The sequence below is a fragment of the Phlebotomus papatasi genome, chromosome 3 (genome assembly GCF_024763615.1).
Source record: "Phlebotomus papatasi isolate M1 chromosome 3, Ppap_2.1, whole genome shotgun sequence".
Taxonomy (NCBI): Eukaryota; Metazoa; Arthropoda; class Insecta; order Diptera; family Psychodidae; genus Phlebotomus; species Phlebotomus papatasi.
Window position 1 is genome coordinate 968,481 of NC_077224.1, and position 19,192 is coordinate 987,672.

At 35.3% G+C, this 19,192-nt stretch overlaps 2 protein-coding genes across 4 annotated transcripts in view; one reads left to right on the forward strand and one right to left on the reverse strand.

The window, feature by feature from the left end:
- On the forward strand, positions 1-1,885 carry LOC129806341 (DEAD box protein 52 homolog). Its single transcript, XM_055854890.1, has 2 exons — positions 1-190; positions 267-1,885. Exons 1-2 carry the CDS (start codon positions 113-115, stop codon positions 1,875-1,877), a joined length of 1,689 nt encoding a protein of 562 aa, XP_055710865.1. The 5' UTR covers positions 1-112; the 3' UTR covers positions 1,878-1,885.
- LOC129806342 (protein halfway) overlaps positions 1,875-19,192 on the reverse strand; it is a 26,784-nt gene continuing 9,466 nt past the window's right edge. For all 3 annotated transcript variants that reach the window (XM_055854891.1, XM_055854893.1, XM_055854892.1), the window contains 3 exons: positions 11,752-12,754; positions 11,404-11,673; positions 1,875-2,328 (listed from right to left, as the gene is read on the reverse strand). In XM_055854891.1, the coding sequence (XP_055710866.1) occupies positions 2,047-2,328; positions 11,404-11,673; positions 11,752-12,754 (1,555 nt within the window). In that variant the 3' untranslated portion in view covers positions 1,875-2,046. The remainder of the gene's footprint in view (positions 2,329-11,403; positions 11,674-11,751; positions 12,755-19,192) is intronic.

A 19,192-nucleotide genomic window follows, 5' to 3' on the forward strand; every position in this document is an offset into this window, starting at 1 on the left:
TTCTCAATTGGCATGCCAGCAATCAATGCGCACGCACGTTCAAGAAATCAAAACAAAATATTCTTGTGCTCTGTTTTAATTTCGCGGAATTATTTTAATTTATTCCTTGAAAATGGATTCTAATGATATATTTAGAAAGTTAACGTGTGGTGCTTCCTTCAAAAAGTCGAATTTCACGTTGCAAAAACAGGTAATGGAGAAAAGAGGTAGTTTTTTGGTTTATCATAACCTCAAAAACGTTTCATGTTTCATGCTTCGGAAAACAGAAAGTCCCGACAACATGGAAAATCAAGGAAGAAATCAAATCTGAGCCTGTTAATTTGTATTCCGATGCTGAGAAAGTCAAGGAGTGGCTCAGTTCAGCAAATTCTGATGAAGATATCAAGTCAGAGCCCGAGGAAGAGCTCAATATTTTGGATGATTTGAGGACACAGGGAGTTGGGGAGAAGAGAAAAAAGTCCCGGCAGCTGTCCAAGAAGGTGAAGAATCAACTGGCAACGGAGGCTGTCAATCACATGAGGAATATGTACAAAATAAGTGTAATGGGATCGAATATTCCACCGCCAATTGAGACTTTCGATGAGATGGCACAGAGGTACAGCCTCAGGATGGATATTAGCAATAATTTGACCATTTGTGGCTATAGAGATCCTACGCCAATTCAGATGCAGGCAATGCCTGTGATGCTACAGAAGAAGCATTCACTGTTGGCTTGTGCTCCGACGGGTTCGGGCAAGACGGCGGCTTTTCTCGTGCCGATAATCCGGGATCTTGAGACACCTAAGAAGGCGGGATTTAGGGCATTAATTGTCTGTCCAACGAGAGAATTGGCCAGGCAGATCCTCAGGGAATGTTCGAGATTGTGCGAAGGCATGAATTTCAAGTTGCATTTGATCACAAAAACCCAAAAAGCTGAAGAAGTTTATTCACCGGAAAAGACTCGACGTTTTGACATTCTCATCTCGACGCCCAATCGGATCTGCTTCCTGCTGAAGGAGAATTTGCTGGATTTGAGTGGAGTGCAGTGGTTGGTGATTGATGAGGCGGACAAGTTATTTGAGGAGAAGGGCAAGAATAGCTTCCGGAAGCAATTGAATGAGATCCTCGAGGCCTGTAGCAATCCCAATCGTCGAGTGGCATTGTTCAGTGCTACGCATACACCCATCGTGGCCAAATGGACCAAACGCAATCTTAAGCATCTGGTGAAGGTGTCGGTTGGAGTGAGGAATTCCGCTACGGATTCCGTTGAGCAGGAACTCCTGTTTGTCGGCTCAGAAGCCGGAAAATTGCTGGCAGTGCGAGATTTAGTGAAACAGGGACTTCAGCCGCCAGTGTTGATTTTTGTGCAGAGCAAGGAAAGGGCTCAGCAGCTCCTGTCTGAACTCCTGTACGATGGTATCAATGTGGAGGCCATTCACGCTGATCGGACTCAGAATGAACGAGATTCCGTTGTCCGGGGATTCCGGGAGGGTAAGATCTGGGTTCTAATCTGCACGGAGCTCATGAGTCGAGGAATTGACTTCAAGGGAGTCAATTTGGTCATCAACTATGACTTTCCACCCTCGTCCATTTCCTACGTGCACCGCATCGGACGGGCAGGAAGGGCAGGAAGACGCGGAAAGGCCATAACATTCTTCACAGCTGACGATGTTGTCAATCTCCGTGGCATTGCTCAAATTATCCGAAATTCCGGAGGCACCGTTCCCGACTACATGCTAGCTCTAAAACGGCGATCACGCAAAGTTCGCCGGAAGCTCATGAATAGCGCCCCAAAGCGTGAGGATATCACAACTCTTCCAAAATTTATGCAAAGAAAAAAAACCCAGAAAACACCCCAAAATTCTCCAAACAAGAAAAAAATAAAACACTCCCAATAAATTTAAAACAGTCTTCCTTTATTGTTCTCCCAACATTGAAGTATCAAAAAAAAAACACGTCAACACAGCATGGTCAGCTTACAACAAATTAAAATCACAGAAGCTCAAAAGGCACAGAGATGATGGCAGATGTTTTTGGGGGAGGGATTTGTGATGTTTTTTTTTTAAATTAGGATTCGCAGAGCCAGTCACAGGGCAATTTGGGCATTTTACTGGCTGGCCAGGGTAAATATCCAGCCGTCTTGAATACCCAATAGTCATAGGAGACTTTGAAGACTAGAGCTCCCAGGAGGAAGATCTCAGCTGCAATGAGGTAGTAGATGTAGTCTGTCCAATCGTGCTGAGACTGACACAATTTCATCTCGGATAAATCCACAACAATTTGAGGCATGTTCTCACAAAGAATCTGATCCCAGTCTTTGATGTGATTCTGCCTGGCCAGGAGCCATAACTGTAAATGAAATAAATAAAGGCAGCTTAGCGATTTTTCTAATATTTTTATCAATTTATTATAAAATTAAATAAAGCGGTAACAAAGTGTTCTTGCTTTCCAAGTTGTAAGTTTCATAATCTAGTAGGGTGGCGGCATTACCCATGGCCAGTCTATACTTGTGGCCACCTCGTAGATATCTTCAATTTTTTCCCACAAATTAATTTCGAAGAACCACAAAATTAGGAATATTTGATGCGCTATCATTAAATGCAACTTAAACTTAAACTACATTAAATCGTTAAGAAATTTACTAACGATCTCACAGTTTTTATTGTCTAAATTTTATATAGGGGAGACCGGGGAGGTTTGGGACAGGGGTAGTGTGGGACAAGGCGATTTTTTCAATTAATTTTTAAAATAAATGGGATTTAACCATTACTGTATCGTAGGCAATATTAAGATGTATCTTGACTAAAAGAATGGATATCCTCAGTTTTATTGTTTTATTTCTATGGACATTTTTTTAAAAAATTGATAAAAATCGTATATTTTGACGTCTCAGTTTTCCTCTTTGTATTTTATATCAGCGATATATAATCAAAACTTTTTTATCTCATTAGCTAGCAGTGCAATCTGTGAACATATTTTTATAAAAGTTTCAGAGATTGTACGCTCTTGTTTTTTACATAAAGGTTTTAAATGCCAAAACTACACGTGGGGATGTTTGGGACACCTGAAAGGGGATGAATGGGACATTGATTTTCGACAAGATTGTAGGTGGTATGCAATTGTTTATTATCAAAATGAAGAGTAATGCCCAGTTTCTACTGGAAATCTCCCTCTTGTGCAAAGTTTATCAGTGCAGCAGATTTCTCTAACTACAGGGACAATTACACCATCATTGTCTTGGGAATCAATAATTTCTTCTCAGAAAATATTCGATCTTTGCCCAATCTAGTTAAAAACTATTTTTTTCGAAAATTTCTCGAACAAGTTCTCCAGAAAAGGCAAGGCGAGAGCTAATTCAGAGAAATAATGAGAAAACAAGTACAATGCAGTTGTCGTCAAACAGGAATCCATCAATGAGTTCAAAACTAAGAGTTGCAATAAAATCTATTCGCCTGAGGAATTTGATAATCATGATTGCAGTATTTAGAATAAAAAAAAGAAAAGAAAGGTAGATGGAAAATAAGAAGAAAATACTTTAAATAATTCATTGACAATAAATGACTCTACTGTACAAATAAAATTGATATTAATTTCTAAGTGTAAATAAAAGATGAAACATTTTTATTTCTATCAGAAATATTTTTAATCTGGTATTTAAAATTAATTAACGTGTTCCAGTAATACAAATTATGCGTGAAAAAACGCGTCCCAAACATCACCTTTTGCGTCCCATACTGCCCCACATCGGGGAGGTTTGGGACAAAGCGTCAAGTTAAATGTTTTATCTTCTCCAAGAAAACTCAGTTGTTTTCCAAGTTCTATCGAGTACTTTTTATAAAGTCAATACCCATAAGTATCCTATAGACCGCATAAAATTGTAATATTCTATCGTGGTTTTTTGGAATAGTGTCTCAAAGTTAAAACATGAAAAAGTGTCCCAATCCTCCCCGGTCTCCCCTAATACACTGACCCTATACCGAATAGCAGCCTATGCTTTTTGGGGTATGCTCGAATAAGCATCGTGCATTTTTTTGTCAATTTTGAATATGTTTTAGAGAGATTATCGAGGTGGATATTTCGCCCGTATACAAAAATCTCGTTGAATTATTCCTACACTGAGAAAAAAACAGGTATGCGATTAACATTTTTCCCTCATAAGTTTAACACTTTTTAGGTGTAAAAATATATCAACATTTTTTAATGTTAATTTTACACCTTTTTAAGGGTAAAAATAACATGAAAAAGGGTAACTTTAACCCCTAATACACCTAAAAAGCATAATATTTACACCGATTTCGGATCAATACTGCAGGGTAAAATTAACATTTCTGGAATGTTATTTTAACTTTTTCGGATTTCTCTCAGTGTAATAACGATTTGCAAAATCAAAGGTTAAAAAGGATCTACAGAGCGTATTCCTTATCTGGATGGTATCATATTTGAGCTCGTTACAAAGGTCTTGGAATTTTTGATAAAACTGAACTGAATACAATCGGTTCTGAATCGATTTTAATCCTAAAATCAAATTTGTTTGATTTTAGGATTTGATCAAATTGAGGTCCTACAAAAAATATCATACATTTGGACAGGGGCATGACGTTTCCTATGTTTTCCATGTGTTTCTAGCGTGCCGAAAAAATTTTGGAGTTTATTCGGTGTTTTCTGTCATTATAGAATGAATTAGCAAAAAATTCAAATACAAAATAAAAGCCAATTTAATATGGAATGGGCAACCGAAAACCCCAAATTGGCAACCTACGTAGTTTCGGAGATATTGCGTGAAATGTGTACGAAAACAGAAAAAAAAATACACTAAAACTGGTCGCATTATTTAGAGCTAATGTCACCCGCCTGCATTTGGACATCTTTATAGTTTGTAACCTACCCCCCGGCAAGTTGTTTTTTTTTTTATATGGAGTTCTTTGAAGCCACTCCGAAAATACCGAAATGCCCTATAAGCAAAGTTCGCGGTCTGGGGAAATGTCAAATAACCCTATAAACAAACCAAATAGGAAAGAAAAAAAGACTACCAAGGAAATGTCTGGAAATGTTGGTGGACAATTCCACTGTCTCATTCTATGCAATTTACACATATTTTGCATTTTGGCATGAGAAAATAAAGTTTTCACTTCAATTTTTTAATCCGGCCAACAAAAAATCTTTTATGGATTAAATTAACAATAGTATTTTCAACCAGAAGAATAAAAAACAATATATTGAAAATATTTTGATTATAATGCTCAACGCACGATAACTTTTGTTTAGTAAACATGTTTTTCACATTTAAATGAGAGTGAGTGAGATCTAGATCTAGTCATCTCGCTCATTCACATGGCAAATTTTGAAAACATGTTTACAAACAAAAGTTATTGTGCGCCGGTCATAATATATTATATTATATTTATATTTTATTAAAAATTCTCTTTATTAAATGATATGAATTATTTTATTGTTAATATAATACTTTTTCTTTATAGTTCTGAATTAAGGTTGTAATAGACTCTAACCTTTAAGAAAAATGAGTCTCAACTTTTTTAAAATTAGTATATTGTTTAATACTCTTTTACATACTTTGTTTAGAGACAATTAAAATAAAGCGGATTGCAACAAAAAGCCACCACACGGAAAATTTATATTTTTTCGCTGATTACCGTAAGACTAAAGAGATTTGTAATCAGAACATTCTTATAGGAATTTTATTACTCTACAATTTTGCTGAAGACCATTTTCTAAATGAAAAATAATATCTAGTTGAAATATTTTAACAGGCAATTTATTTTTTTGGTGGCCAAAGCTGTCAAAGCCGAATATTCGGGCATCTTCGTGAAATCAAAGTTGGTTGTCAAACTGTAAAATACACTGATAAGAGAGGTTATCGGACTCTTCAGCGAGTTCATTCATAAAACTTTGCATATTACCTAATTTTGGCATCTCAAATTCAATGGTGATAGTAAAAAACTTTGATTGGCATCGATGCCCCCGCTACAGGGGGTGGGGTTGGGGATCAAAATTCATAATTTTGGCTCTAGCAGCCAGAGCGTTAGAAATAGCGACTTGGGGTCTTCGGGTAACCCCCTTATAAGTTAACCTTGGGAATCTAACTGAGATCTTCATTTTCCTCCACCCCTCCCTTTCTCTAAAAAAAACGTGTTTTTTTGGTATATTTCTAAAACTACTCATCCGAGAGTTCTCATTGTCACATGTGTTTTAGACGTTCTCCAGGCGGATATTTCGTTCATACATACCAATGACCTTGAAACATTCCTTCATGTAATTTTTCAAGGTCAAATGTATTTAAAGCTTAAAATATTCATATTTTCAATCAATTTTATCAAAGTATGATTTTTTAATAACTTTGCGAAAGAAATGAAATGGGACATTTTAGGAGAAAACCAACATCCATATAGAGAACAATGTATTGAATTTCAAATATATAAAGAACTATATGCAATCATGAACAAAAAAATGTTAATTTTTGGAAGGCTTAATTTTTAAAATTAAATATTTTAAAGTCACGCTTATCCTTAAAGTTTTAAAGTCACAGAAAAACACTTTATACACAAGTTTTAAAGTCACAGATATCTTTAGAAAAAATACGCAAATCAATAACAAAATGGTATAAAAAATATTTAAAACATGTACAGTTCAAGTATAAAACGATTAACCCTGTGCTATATATAGCTGAAGTTTAAAAGGGTTAAAAAAAAACCACCACAAGTACGCCCAGCCCAATGATAAAACGGTTCACATTGCGCTTAAATGCACGGGCATCACAATAAAAATAAGGTTAAGATCGTTCTTAAAAATGTGAACAGATCAATCATAAAACGGTAAATGCGCTTAAAATCACGCACAGCACAATCATAAAACAGTAAATGCGCTCAAAATCACGCACAGCACAATCATAAAACGGAAAATACTCTTAAAATTACGCACAGGTGAATCATAAAACGGAAAATGCGCTTAAAATCACGCACAGCTCAACGCACAGCTTAAAATCACGCACAATCATAAAATCACGCACAGATCAATCATAAAACGGTAAATACTCTTAAAATCACGCACAACTCAATCACGGTTAGTATTGCACTTGAAATCACGCCTAGCACAATCATAAAACGATAAGTGCGTTTGAAATCACACACAGATCAATCATAAAACGGTAAATGCGCTTAAAATCACGCACAGCTCAATCATAAAACGGTAAATGCGCTTAAAATCACGCACAACTCAATCATAAAACGGTAAATGCGCTTAAAATCACGCACAGCTCAATCATAAAACGGTAAATGCGCTTAAAATCACGCACAGCACAATCATAAAACGATAAATGCGCTTAAAATCACGAACAGATCAATTATAAAACGCTTAAAATTGCGCATAAAAAAGCGTTGTGCGTGATTTTCAGCGCAATTTTAAGCGTTTTATGATTGTTCTGTGCGTGATTTTAAACTCATCTACCGTTTTATTATAGACCTGTGCGTGATTTTAAGCGCATTTACCGTTTTATGATTGTGCTGTGCGTGATTTTGAGCGCATTTACTGTTTTATGATTGTGCTGTGCGTGATTTTAAGCGCATTTACCGTTTTATGATAGACCTATGCGTGATTTTAAGCGCATTTACCGTTTTATGATTGACCTGTGCGTAATTTTAAGAGTATTTTCCGTTTTATGATTGTGCTGTGCGTGATTCTAAGCGCATTTACCGTTTTACGATAGACATATGCGTGATTTTAAGCGCATTTACCATTTTATGATTGACCTGTGCGTGATTTTGAGCGCATTTACTGTTTTATGATTGTGCTGTGCGTGATTTTAAGCGCATTTACCGTTTTATGATTGACCTGTGCGTGATTTTGAGCGCATTTACTATTTTATGATTGTGCTGTGCGTGATTTTAAGCGCAATTACCGTTTTATGATTGATCTGTGTGTGATTTCAAACGCACTTATCGTTTTATTATTGTGCTAGGCGTGATTTTAAGTGCAATACTAACCGTATTATGATTGAGCTGTGCGTAATTTTAAGCGCATTTTCCGTTTTATGATTCACCTGTGCGTAATTTTAAGAGTATTTTCCGTTTTATGATTGTGCTGTGCGTGATTCTAAGCGCATTTACCGTTTTACGATAGCCATATGCGTGATTTTAAGCGCATTTACCGTTTTATGATTGAGCTGTGCGTGATTTTAAGCGCATTTACCGTTTTATGATTGACCTGTGCGTGATTTTGAGCGCATTTACTGTTTTATGATTGTGCTGTGCGTGATTTTAAGCGCATTTACCGTTTTATGATAGACCTATGCGTGATTTTAACCGCATTTACCGTTTTATGATTGACCTGTGCGTAATTTTAAGAGTATTTTCCGTTTTATGATTGTGATGTGCGTGATTCTAAGCGCATTTACCGTTTTACGATAGACATATGCGTGATTTTAAGCGCATTTACCGTTTTATGATTGACCTGTGCGTGATTTTGAGCGCATTTACTGTTTTATGATTGTGCTGTGCGTGATTTTAAGCGCATTTACCGTTTTATGATTCACCTGTGCGTAATTTTAAGTGCATTTACCGTTTTATGATTGACCTGTGCATGATTTTGAGCGCATTTGCTGTTTTATGATTGAGTTGTGCGTGATTTTAAGCGTATTTTCCGTTTTATGATTCTGCTGTGCGTGATTTTAAGTGCATTTACCGTTTTATGATTGACCTGTGCGTGATTTTGAGCGCATTTATTGTTTTATGATTGTGCTGTGCGTGATTTTAAGCGCATTTACCGTTTTATGATTGCCCTGTGCGTGATTTTGAGCGCATTTACTGTTTTATGATTGTGCTGTGCGTGATTTTAAGCGCAATTACCGTTTTATGATTGATCTGTGTGTGATTTCAAACGCACTTATCGTTTTATTATTTTGCTAGGCGTGATTTTAAGTGCAATACTAACCGTATTATGATTGAGCTGTGCGTAATTTTAAGCGCATTTACCGTTTTATGATTCACCTGTGCGTAATTTTAAGAGTATTTTCCGTTTTATGATTGAGCTGTGCGTGATTTTAAGCGCATTTACCGTTTTATGATTGATCTGTTCACATTTTTTAAGAACGATCTTAACCGCTTTTTTATTGTGATGTGCGTGCATTTAAGCACAATGTGAACCGTTTTATCATTGGGCTGGGCGTACTTGTGGTGTTTTTTTTAACCCTTTTAAACTTCAGCTATATATAGCACAGGGTTAATCGTTTTATACTTGAACTGTACATGTTTTAAATATTTTTTATACCATTTTGTTATTGATTTGCGTATTTTTTCTAAAGATATCTGTGACTTTAAAACTTGTGTATAAAGTGTTTTTCTGTGACTTTAAAACTTTAAGGATAAGCGTGACTTTAAAATATTTAATTTTAAAAATTAAGCCTTCCAAAAATTAACATTTTTTTGTTCATGATTGCATATAGTTCTTTATATATTTGAAATTCAATACATTGTTCTCTATATGGATGTTGGTTTTCTCCTAAAATGTCCCATTTCATTTCTTTCGCAAAGTTATTAAAAAATCATACTTTGATAAAATTGATTGAAAATATGAATATTTTAAGCTTTAAATACATTTGACCTTGAAAAATTACATGAAGGAATGTTTCAAGGTCATTGGTATGTATGAACGAAATATCCGCCTGGAGAACGTCTAAAACACATGTGACAATGAGAACTCTCGGATGAGTAGTTTTAGAAATATACCAAAAAAACACGTTTTTTTTAGAGAAAGGGAGGGGTGGAGGAAAATGAAGATCTCAGTTAGATTCCCAAGGTTAACTTATAAGGGGGTTACCCGAAGACCCCAAGTCGCTATTTCTAACGCTCTGGCTGCTAGAGCCAAAATTATGAATTTTGATCTCCAACCCCACCCCCTGTAGCGGGGGCATCGATGCCAATCAAAGTTTTTTACTATCACCATTGTATTTGAGATGCCAAAATTAGGTAATATGCAAAGTTTTATGAATGAACTCGCTGAAGAGTCCGATAACCTCTCTTATCAGTGTATTTTACAGTTTGACAACCAACTTTGATTTCACGAAGATGCCCGAATATTCGGCTTTGACAGCTTTGGCCACCAAAAAAATAAATTGCCTGTTAAAATATTTCAACTAGATATTATTTTTCATTTAGAAAATGGTCTTCAGCAAAATTGTAGAGTAATAAAATTCCTATAAGAATGTTCTGATTACAAATCTCTTTAGTCTTACGGTAATCAGCGAAAAAATATAAATTTTCCGTGTGGTGACTTTTTGTTGCAATCCGCTTTATTTTAATTGTCTCTAAACAAAGTATGTAAAAGAGTATTAAACGATATACTAATTTTAACAAAGTTAAGACTCATTGTTCTTAAAGGTTAGAGCCTGTTACAACCTTAATTCAGAACTATAAAGAAAAAGTATTATATTATCAATAAAATGATTCATATAATTAGCAATAAAATAATTCATATTCACAATTTAGTAATTCATTTAATAAAGAGAATTTTTAATAAAATATAAATATAATATAATATATTACATTATAATTAAAATATTTTCAATATATTGTCAAATATACTGTTTTTTATTCTTCTGGTTGAAAATACTATTGCTAATTTAATCCATAAAAGATTTTTTGTTGGCCGGATTAAAAAATTGAAGTGAAAACTTTATTTTCTCATGCCAAAATGCAAAATATGTGTAAATTGCATAGAATGAGACAGTGGAATTGTCCACCGACATTTCCAGACATTTCCTTGGTAGTCTTTTTTTCTTTCCTATTTGGTTTGTTTATAGGGTTATTTGACATTTCCCCATATTTTGGTGGAAAAATGTAAAGATTCGAAAATAATTGATAATTTACTAATTAAGCATTATAAAACGTGATCCAGTGTATTATTTTGTTAGTGAAATGTTTTGTGAATGCGATAATGGGTCAATGTTGGATTCTAATTCAGGTATTTCACATTTTTCAGGGATTTTGACTAGTCAATATAAATTGGCTCCAAACTTATCTCACAGTGTTTGTTAGGAAAAAGTATTTAGACTAAAATCTAGTATATTTATCCCTCTTCATAAGGCATTCAGTCTTATACATAAGGCACTCCTTAATTTTGAATAATATCGTGTAACAGTTACAAGTGCAGAAAAATCCCATTTGAACGTGAGTGCGAGTGAGACGGAAGAGGCTTCAACTCCGGAGGCCTCATGCCGGGGGGTAGTTTGTAACCATCGACAAGAATCGGATTTATATCAACTCTGAATAATTAAAAAAAACATTGTTTTTCACTGAATATTCATATGCTGCTTTTGGGTATTCAGAGTCCCAAAAGAGACGAAAGAGTTAAGATTAATGATGGCATCGATTGTCTCTAAAATTCCTAGTCCTATTAAGATTCCAATCCACTTACCCTCAGAACTTTGGCAGAATTGCAGTCGCAGTGGAGTTTGTTGCCCTCAAAGTATAGCATTTTTCCTCGTGGATTCTTATCCAGGGTGTTTGAGAGCAAGTAGATTGGGATTGATTTGAGTTTGTTCTTTCTCAGAGACAAAACTTCAAATTCCTCAATGAAGGACGTCCCCTCGAGATCTAAGAGTGACGAGATCTGATTGTTGTCTGCATATAGACGAATTATTTGCTGATAAGTTGGATTGACATTGAGGGCTGATAAGCTCGTGATCTATTTTTTTTTGTTTTGTAGAAAAAGGAAAGAGAAAATATAGTTTCGTGAAACATTAGCAAGTTGCATGAAACTTACATTGTTGCATGAAACATTGAGGGAATAGGTATTGGCGGGAAGTTTCTCTGGTAATTCCGTAAGATGACTGTTGGAGCAATCGACTTTAGCTGAGAAAATCAGCAAAGGGATTCCATCCTCATCATTTTGTTGCTCATAGTTCATCCTCTCGACTTCGCACTTGCAATCTGTGGGACATTCTGACTGCAACTGCTTCATGCGGTACAATTGCCTCAGTGGAACGCTATCCGTTGAATTGAACCAGTTGAAAGTTTGATTTGTGAGGCAATAGGTTTTATCTGGTTCCACAAAATTCAACTCCAGTCCTCCCTTATCAATTGTCTCACTCACAGATTTACACAGCATATCCTTATTCCCTCGAATATCAATGGTTAAATTGGTTTCTTTATTGATGTTAGGAATTGTGGAGAGATTGTTGTAGGAAATGTCCAGGACTTGCAATTGCATGAGATTTTTGAAGCCACGCGGTTGAATCTCATTGAGATTGTTATTGGATACATTGAAGCATTTTGTTGCAGAAAATTTTGTAAATTCTCGCGTGATTCGTTTGAGTGTACCGTCCGTGATGGAGATGGAGTCAAAGAGCTTCCAGAATCCATTGGAAATGTCCAATTCTTCAAGACTGGCATTGCGCACATGGATATTTTTCCAATGTTCTGAAGAATCTGGCTCCTGGCACGATGTGATATTTGTCAAATTGGTCACATTGCAGCAGATTAGAGATCGTGGAATTACTGGATGCAGACGGCATTCACAGTTGGCAACTTGGTATTTTGGATCGTGAATCAGTGAATCGGAACACATTTCGGGAGTTGCGTAGAAACATGGACCATTTTGTGGGGGATACATTAGCTCAGAAGTGGCTGAAGTTGAGGCAATCACAGTGGATTCTGTGGTGACCATTTGATTGGGTACTGCAGGTTCTTCGGGTATTCTGGCCATTAGCATTGGCAGGCAGAACCACGCCAAAGCAAACACAAACACCTGCCGACAATTCTCCATTCTAGCACAGAAGAGTAAACATAAAGTTGTTAGTAAAGGCTTTTGTAGATGTCTTAAAGAATCGTCGCTTATGTTAGCAAATGGCCAACTCGTTTTAAAAATCTTTTTGTTAAATAAAGGTGAATTTTTCACTTTTATATATTTTTTTCTTTGCAAAATCAACATTGGGAGCGATAACTCTAAAAGAGATTTGTCAAATTAACAAGAAAAGTTTGTCAAAAAATTGATCTTCCATACAGAATATGGTAAAGTTTTGTCAAATTGGTAAACAACATCCTTTTGTTTGAATAACATAACTCTTTTCAGAGTACAGAAGGTTAAGAAAGTATCAATTTTTACATATTATTCTTATCCCTTAGAAAGGAATGGGATAAAACTGTTATTATTGGATCGCGAATGCTTATAGAGTTATCATTATTAATAATTGATTAATTGTGATCTAGGTGAAACCACCCAGACACTATTGGCACATATAGCACTAAAATTTTAGTATTACTTCACTCTACATCTATAAAACAAAAAATTATGTCGCTAGAACACCGCTTAGCCATACTTTAATTTAAGAGGTCAAAGTTGAAAAATTGACTGGCCTATCTTCTGTTTTGATTAATACCCTGTGTAAGGGAATTCTGTAATACTCTGTGATAGGGATCTGCGCACGGAGTAATCTTGCGCGCTGCGCGCAGGGGAGAGTGAGGGTTTGAATGTTTTTCAAATGCACATACTATCTTCATGTAATTTGGACAATTTTTAGAAATAAGACAACTATAATTCAAAACTTTGTAGAATACCAGCGAAAATTTTTTAAGCAAAACCCTCTTAGCATTAGAAAGTACAACGACTTATACGTACTATTTTTCCTTAAAGTGAAAATAAACCTTCATTGGTTTTGTCAGAAAAATTTCTTAACTTTTTCAGCTATTTGTGTAACTATCGTCCGTAGAGGTACAAAAAATACTGAACTTAGGCAATGTTGTGTATAAAATTCTCTCAGCTTAAACATAAAACAGTTAAATTGTGCTTAAAACTCTCAATGCTTAAGCATAAAAGATTAATTAATCATTTTGCTGAAGCATGAAACGGCTTGTTAAACAGTCTCTGCTTGAGCTGTGCGTATTTTAGCAAAATCTTTTCCATTTTAAGCTTAAGCTGTGCGAGTATTATTCATTATCTTAATCATTATAAACTAAGATTGTGTAGGTTTTTTTTAAGCAGAAACTATACAGTTTTAGTGCACAATTTTAACCGTTTCATATTAAAGGAGGAGAAGATTTATAAGACTTTACACGGTTTGTTCTGAGGTAGTGCGGGATTTATGCACAATTTCGATTGTACCACGTTTTCTGGTTGTTTATGGAAAATTTTTCAAATCAATCTAAAAATTTCTAAAATAAGGTTTTCTGTTAATAAAATCATCCCAGAGGGTTTCTAGAATTGATCATACGATAGATCATAGAATTTGTTTAAGAAAAATCTACCGTGTCTTAAACTACCCTGTTCCTAACATCTCCAGTCTCCCATATTTATTTATAAAAACTGTCTACATAAATTTCTATCTTCAGATTTTCTAAAATCAAATCCAGTTTTCTATAATTAATGAACTTTTCTTCGAAATTCAATCCTATTTATTATAGATAGATATTGGGTTTTAGTAGCAGGATTTTTTAAAAATAAGTGAAATATATGATAAATATCTTCTTATCCTCTATAGAATTGATTTCATCATCATCATCATTTTCAAACACTTATCGCTATCGGGGCGCGAGTTGGACTGATTTTAAAAATAATTTATTAAACTACTGATAATAATAATAATTATTATTATTATTCGTCTCAATATGAAAAAAATGTAAAAGATAAATGCTCCGCGCATTCTGCGCGCATAAAATATACTTTGCGCGCTGCGTCGTAAAAATCAGCTTGCGCGCTGCGTCGTAAAAATCCGCTTGCGCGCATAAATGCGCCCCCAAAACCGTGATTCTTTGTATCTAGAATTTGAAATTTTAGGATTTTGTTTGGGAGAACTTTGGACTTGCACATTTAACACAGACCAACTGTACACTACAGGCGCACTGTCCTGCCGAAAGCATTGGCAAAAAACATTGTTGTTTGGTCTCTGAAAGGATCAGCATCCCTAACGCACCGGGAAGGAGATCATCGCAGTATTGCATTATAAAGAATCTATAAATTGCATTTTTGAAGACAGTTCTAATACATTTTATTCTTAGTGGCGCTACGGTAACGTAGAAATTCAAACCCATTTTTCCCGAAAACGTTATTGTACAAGTTGATCAAATTTTAAAGTATTATAGTGTACGTTAAAAAGTTTCAAAAAAAAAAGTTGGGGTTCCCTATGTTTTCAATTGAAACGGAGATATAGCAGCTCAAAGTTCATAAAATTTAAAACGTCGAATCTCCGATTCAATTTGACCGAATTTGATGAGTAAGGCCGCAAATGTAAAGTCTAACGAAACAACGACGATTTTCTAGAATATTTGAACTTCATAAGACGAACGTTAAGGCCAAAAAAGTCAGATTGATCATCGGGAATTATTTAGTTCGTAAAATTTGGCAGTAAAGGAGAAGCCCAAAATACGATTATAACAATTGTTGATGCAAGCGTCGAAATCTTGATATCTTCCTTTTCATTGTCGACCATGCCAATTAAAGTCATTTTGCTAGATCCATTTGCAAACTCCCTCCGCTATTGTCACAATTTATTGGCATTGCTCTGCAAATTGTGCCCCTATAATTTGTGTACAATTCCCCTCTTAGTAAGTTAAATATTTATACTAAGATTCTCTCAACAATCGGCAGAGGGAGAGAGACGCGGAGATGGGTGATAATGAGGGGAAGAGAAATAGCATAATCATACGCGTTTATCACCTTTATCATAGTGCAAATAGGTGACTTTTAGAATGTCTGTCCGTACGCCAGGCGGCATCTTCTCATGCTGATTCACACTGTGTGAAAAAAAGAGATGATGATGCGATGCCCAATTTCTGCCCTCATTACACATGTAATTTTCACTTGATCAAACAACACGAACATCCCTGTGTCTTGAACTCTTTTGAGGTGTCAAATTTTTCATGTTATTTTTGTCTGCTTCTGCAATTTATGGGAATTACATTGATGCACTTGCAGCACAATTTTTTTTTACTGCAAACACATGAAAAATCACAAATCAAAATAAAAATCTCACATTTCACCGGAAGATTAAGAATGTCGAGTGCAGGGGATATTTAAATTTGAGACTTGTGTTGGCGCAAGAGCCACATAAAATGTTTCTTATCAGCAATTAATTGTCTGTATTTGACAATTTATTAGGTGAGATTCTTAACAATCTCACCTACTATAATCCTAACAAAATTTCATGTCGTCCGATCGACCTCAAACTTGGCCAAAATGTGTTTCGCCACTTCCTGATCACGAATATATATGTGGCTATTTTACGTTCCCGGCCGGCCGGCTGGCCGGCCGGCCGCTCTTTGGAGCTTAATAGCTCCTAAACTAAAAAAGATATCGACTTGCGGTTTTCGGCAAAGGTTATATATCGGGTGAAAATTGCAACTTGGTGCATTGACCCCCCACCCCCCACCCCTCCTTCCGCCATTTTGAAGACCCCCCTTTTTTTGTTTTCTCAATAGCTCCGCCCCTATGGCATCGAGCGGGCTCAAATTTTAGTATGGTATAGCTGGGCCTTATGGCTTTCCATCAATACCAAACTTAAGGTCCCCCGACCCCCCTGACCCGAGCTATAAGGGTCCAAAAAAAATTTCTTAAAATGGCCATAACTCCGGTTCTAATTGTCAGAATTTAAAAAGTGAGGGCTTTTTGGAAAGCTCTCATGAAATTCCACTTCCCCTTCTAACATCGCAAGTTCATAAAACCACCGCTAGGGGCGCTATTATTAAAAAGAAAATTTTTAAATCTTATAAGTTAAATAACTCAAAAATTCCATTGTGCATCGGGCTGAAATTTTAGTATGTTGTAGCCGTTGATTATACCTATCAAACAAAAAAAACCTTAAGTCGATCTAAAACCCCTGACCCGAGCTATAAGGGGTCAAAGTTCGAACATTGACCGGCCTCTATCTCCGGTTCTAATTAACGTAGCGACGTAAATTTTACCTTTTTGGTTTCGTCTCGATGAGCACTTTCAGATGGAAGTTCAAAAAGTCACCACAGGTGGCGCTGTGATAGCGTCAAAATTCATCGAAATTCAAAGTCACTTTTCTCAAAAACGGCATTGTGCAAGTTAATGAAATTTTAGTATGTTGTAGTCCAGTCTAGGACGTTTCCAAAATGGTGCGTATGTGCGCTGTGGTTTCAATAGAACCGGAGATATGAGGGGTCAAAGTTCACGAAATTCAAAAAATCATATCTCCGGTTCTATGTGACCGATTTTGATGAATGAGGGCTTAAACGAAAGATCTCACCAAATGCTACAACTTTCTAGAATACTTGAACTTCGTGGGACCAACACCAGGGGCGCCACAGTCGAAAAACCAATTTCAATATCACATAACCTCAATTATCTTGACTGTCGCTAAACCGATTTTGATGATTACTTCGACATAATTGTAGAGGACATTTGTCTCTACATTTCGTCCATACATCATTTTCCGTTCAGACTACGCTATCACTCCGATTTTGCCGTTTAAGTGTGAAAAAATTGATTTTTCCCATAATAACGCTTTGAAACCACTCAGATGCCAATTTGACTGCCTCTACTCGACCAAGACACTTAAAATAGGGTTTTAAATGGAAAGTCCCACAAAATACAACAATTCTTTGATATAGTTGAAGTTCAACAAATGACTACTTGGGGCACTCTGGATGAAAAAACGAGTTAAGAAACAAAAAACCTCGCTTATCTTGGCTTCTGAGTAATCGATGAGATCATGTTCTATGGGAAAATTATAGAGTACATTCTGGTCTACATTTCACCCATATATCACTTTTGTGCCAGTTCATCCCAATCCTTGATATTTTGGTTTAAATACAAAATTTGTATAATTTCACGAATTTGATTCAAGATAACTGAATGGCGTCCCTCAACTTCAGCTCTAAATCGAATTTGCATGCACTCCGAGTTAGCTCACGTTAAGAATCTCACCTACATAAGCCGGTTAGGATTATCTGTCCCTTTTATTTGTTAAGAAATCTAGAGATAGGTTCAAGATCCATTAAATCTTGGACACATTAATGAGACATTTTTAATTAAGTAAAAAAGGAAATATTAACAGTATTACTTAGCTCTTAACTTAATATTGTTTAAATTTTGTTGCAATTATGTATGAGGTTTATGAGATAGCTTTAAAGTTTAAAGGTTTCAATTAAATCGGCAATTGAAAGCTAATTCATATACTTTGATAAATATCTTTAATTTTAAAGAGTGAAATTTATTTAAAAACTGTAACTTGTTTTAATATTAAGAGTTTTCAGACTTCAAGTTGTTAAAAGACATCAAGACATATAAAGTTTGGCGAATTTAAAAGCGCATATTAGAAAAACTCCATTTAGTCTAATGAGTCTAATTATATTATAATAAATAAATAATAAGAAATATTCAAAATAAAAATAAAAGAAATATGAGCAAATTTTTTTTGTAGGGGAAACCGGGGTGCAATTAGCCAGGGATAGAATTGACCAGTGGATTTTTTACGTTCACTGCGAAGATTAGTGAGAAACTAAGGGCATTTGATTCAAAGTATAATTTAATCTCACATAAATTCCGTTATAGAGGATGTCCCATAAATTACGCAAGATTTAAATTATAAAGAATTAAAAAATGTAATGGTCTAAAATTACATGATCTAAGGGACCTATTCTAATCACCAATAAAGAAAATTACAATCAGGAAATGTCTTACGCAGGAATTGCATTATTTCATAGGCTATATGACATGTCACACTATCATGCTAAAGCCACATGTCCTCAATATTAATGAATTCATAATTAATTAATTTATTCATGAACAAATCCTCCAATTTAGGCTTCATAAACTCCGTCATCATGTCGCGATATCAAACTCCAGTAACAGTAACACTTGATCAGTTTTATTTTCAGATAATACACTGCTTCAATATTATTAATCATTTGAAGGGCTTGTTCTTGGATGGCAAGTGTATTTAGCCTCCCCAATTGATTCAGTTTTGGGAATTTTTCAATTAGACTCTTCATAGTTGACGAAGATAAATCAATTTTCTGACCAATTCTCGAACCAAATTATTTAATTATTTTTTAAAATATTTTTTAAGAACAAAAACGCGTTGGTCTGACATTTAGTGATGGATTTTTTAAAAACCCTAATCTATAAACTGTCACGTAGTATTTTTATTATTCGTTGCGGACCTTGCGGACCTTTATTTCAGAAATGCCGCTAAATTTAAATCTTGTGTGATTTTTGGGACATCCCTTATATTCCTCCGGCACAA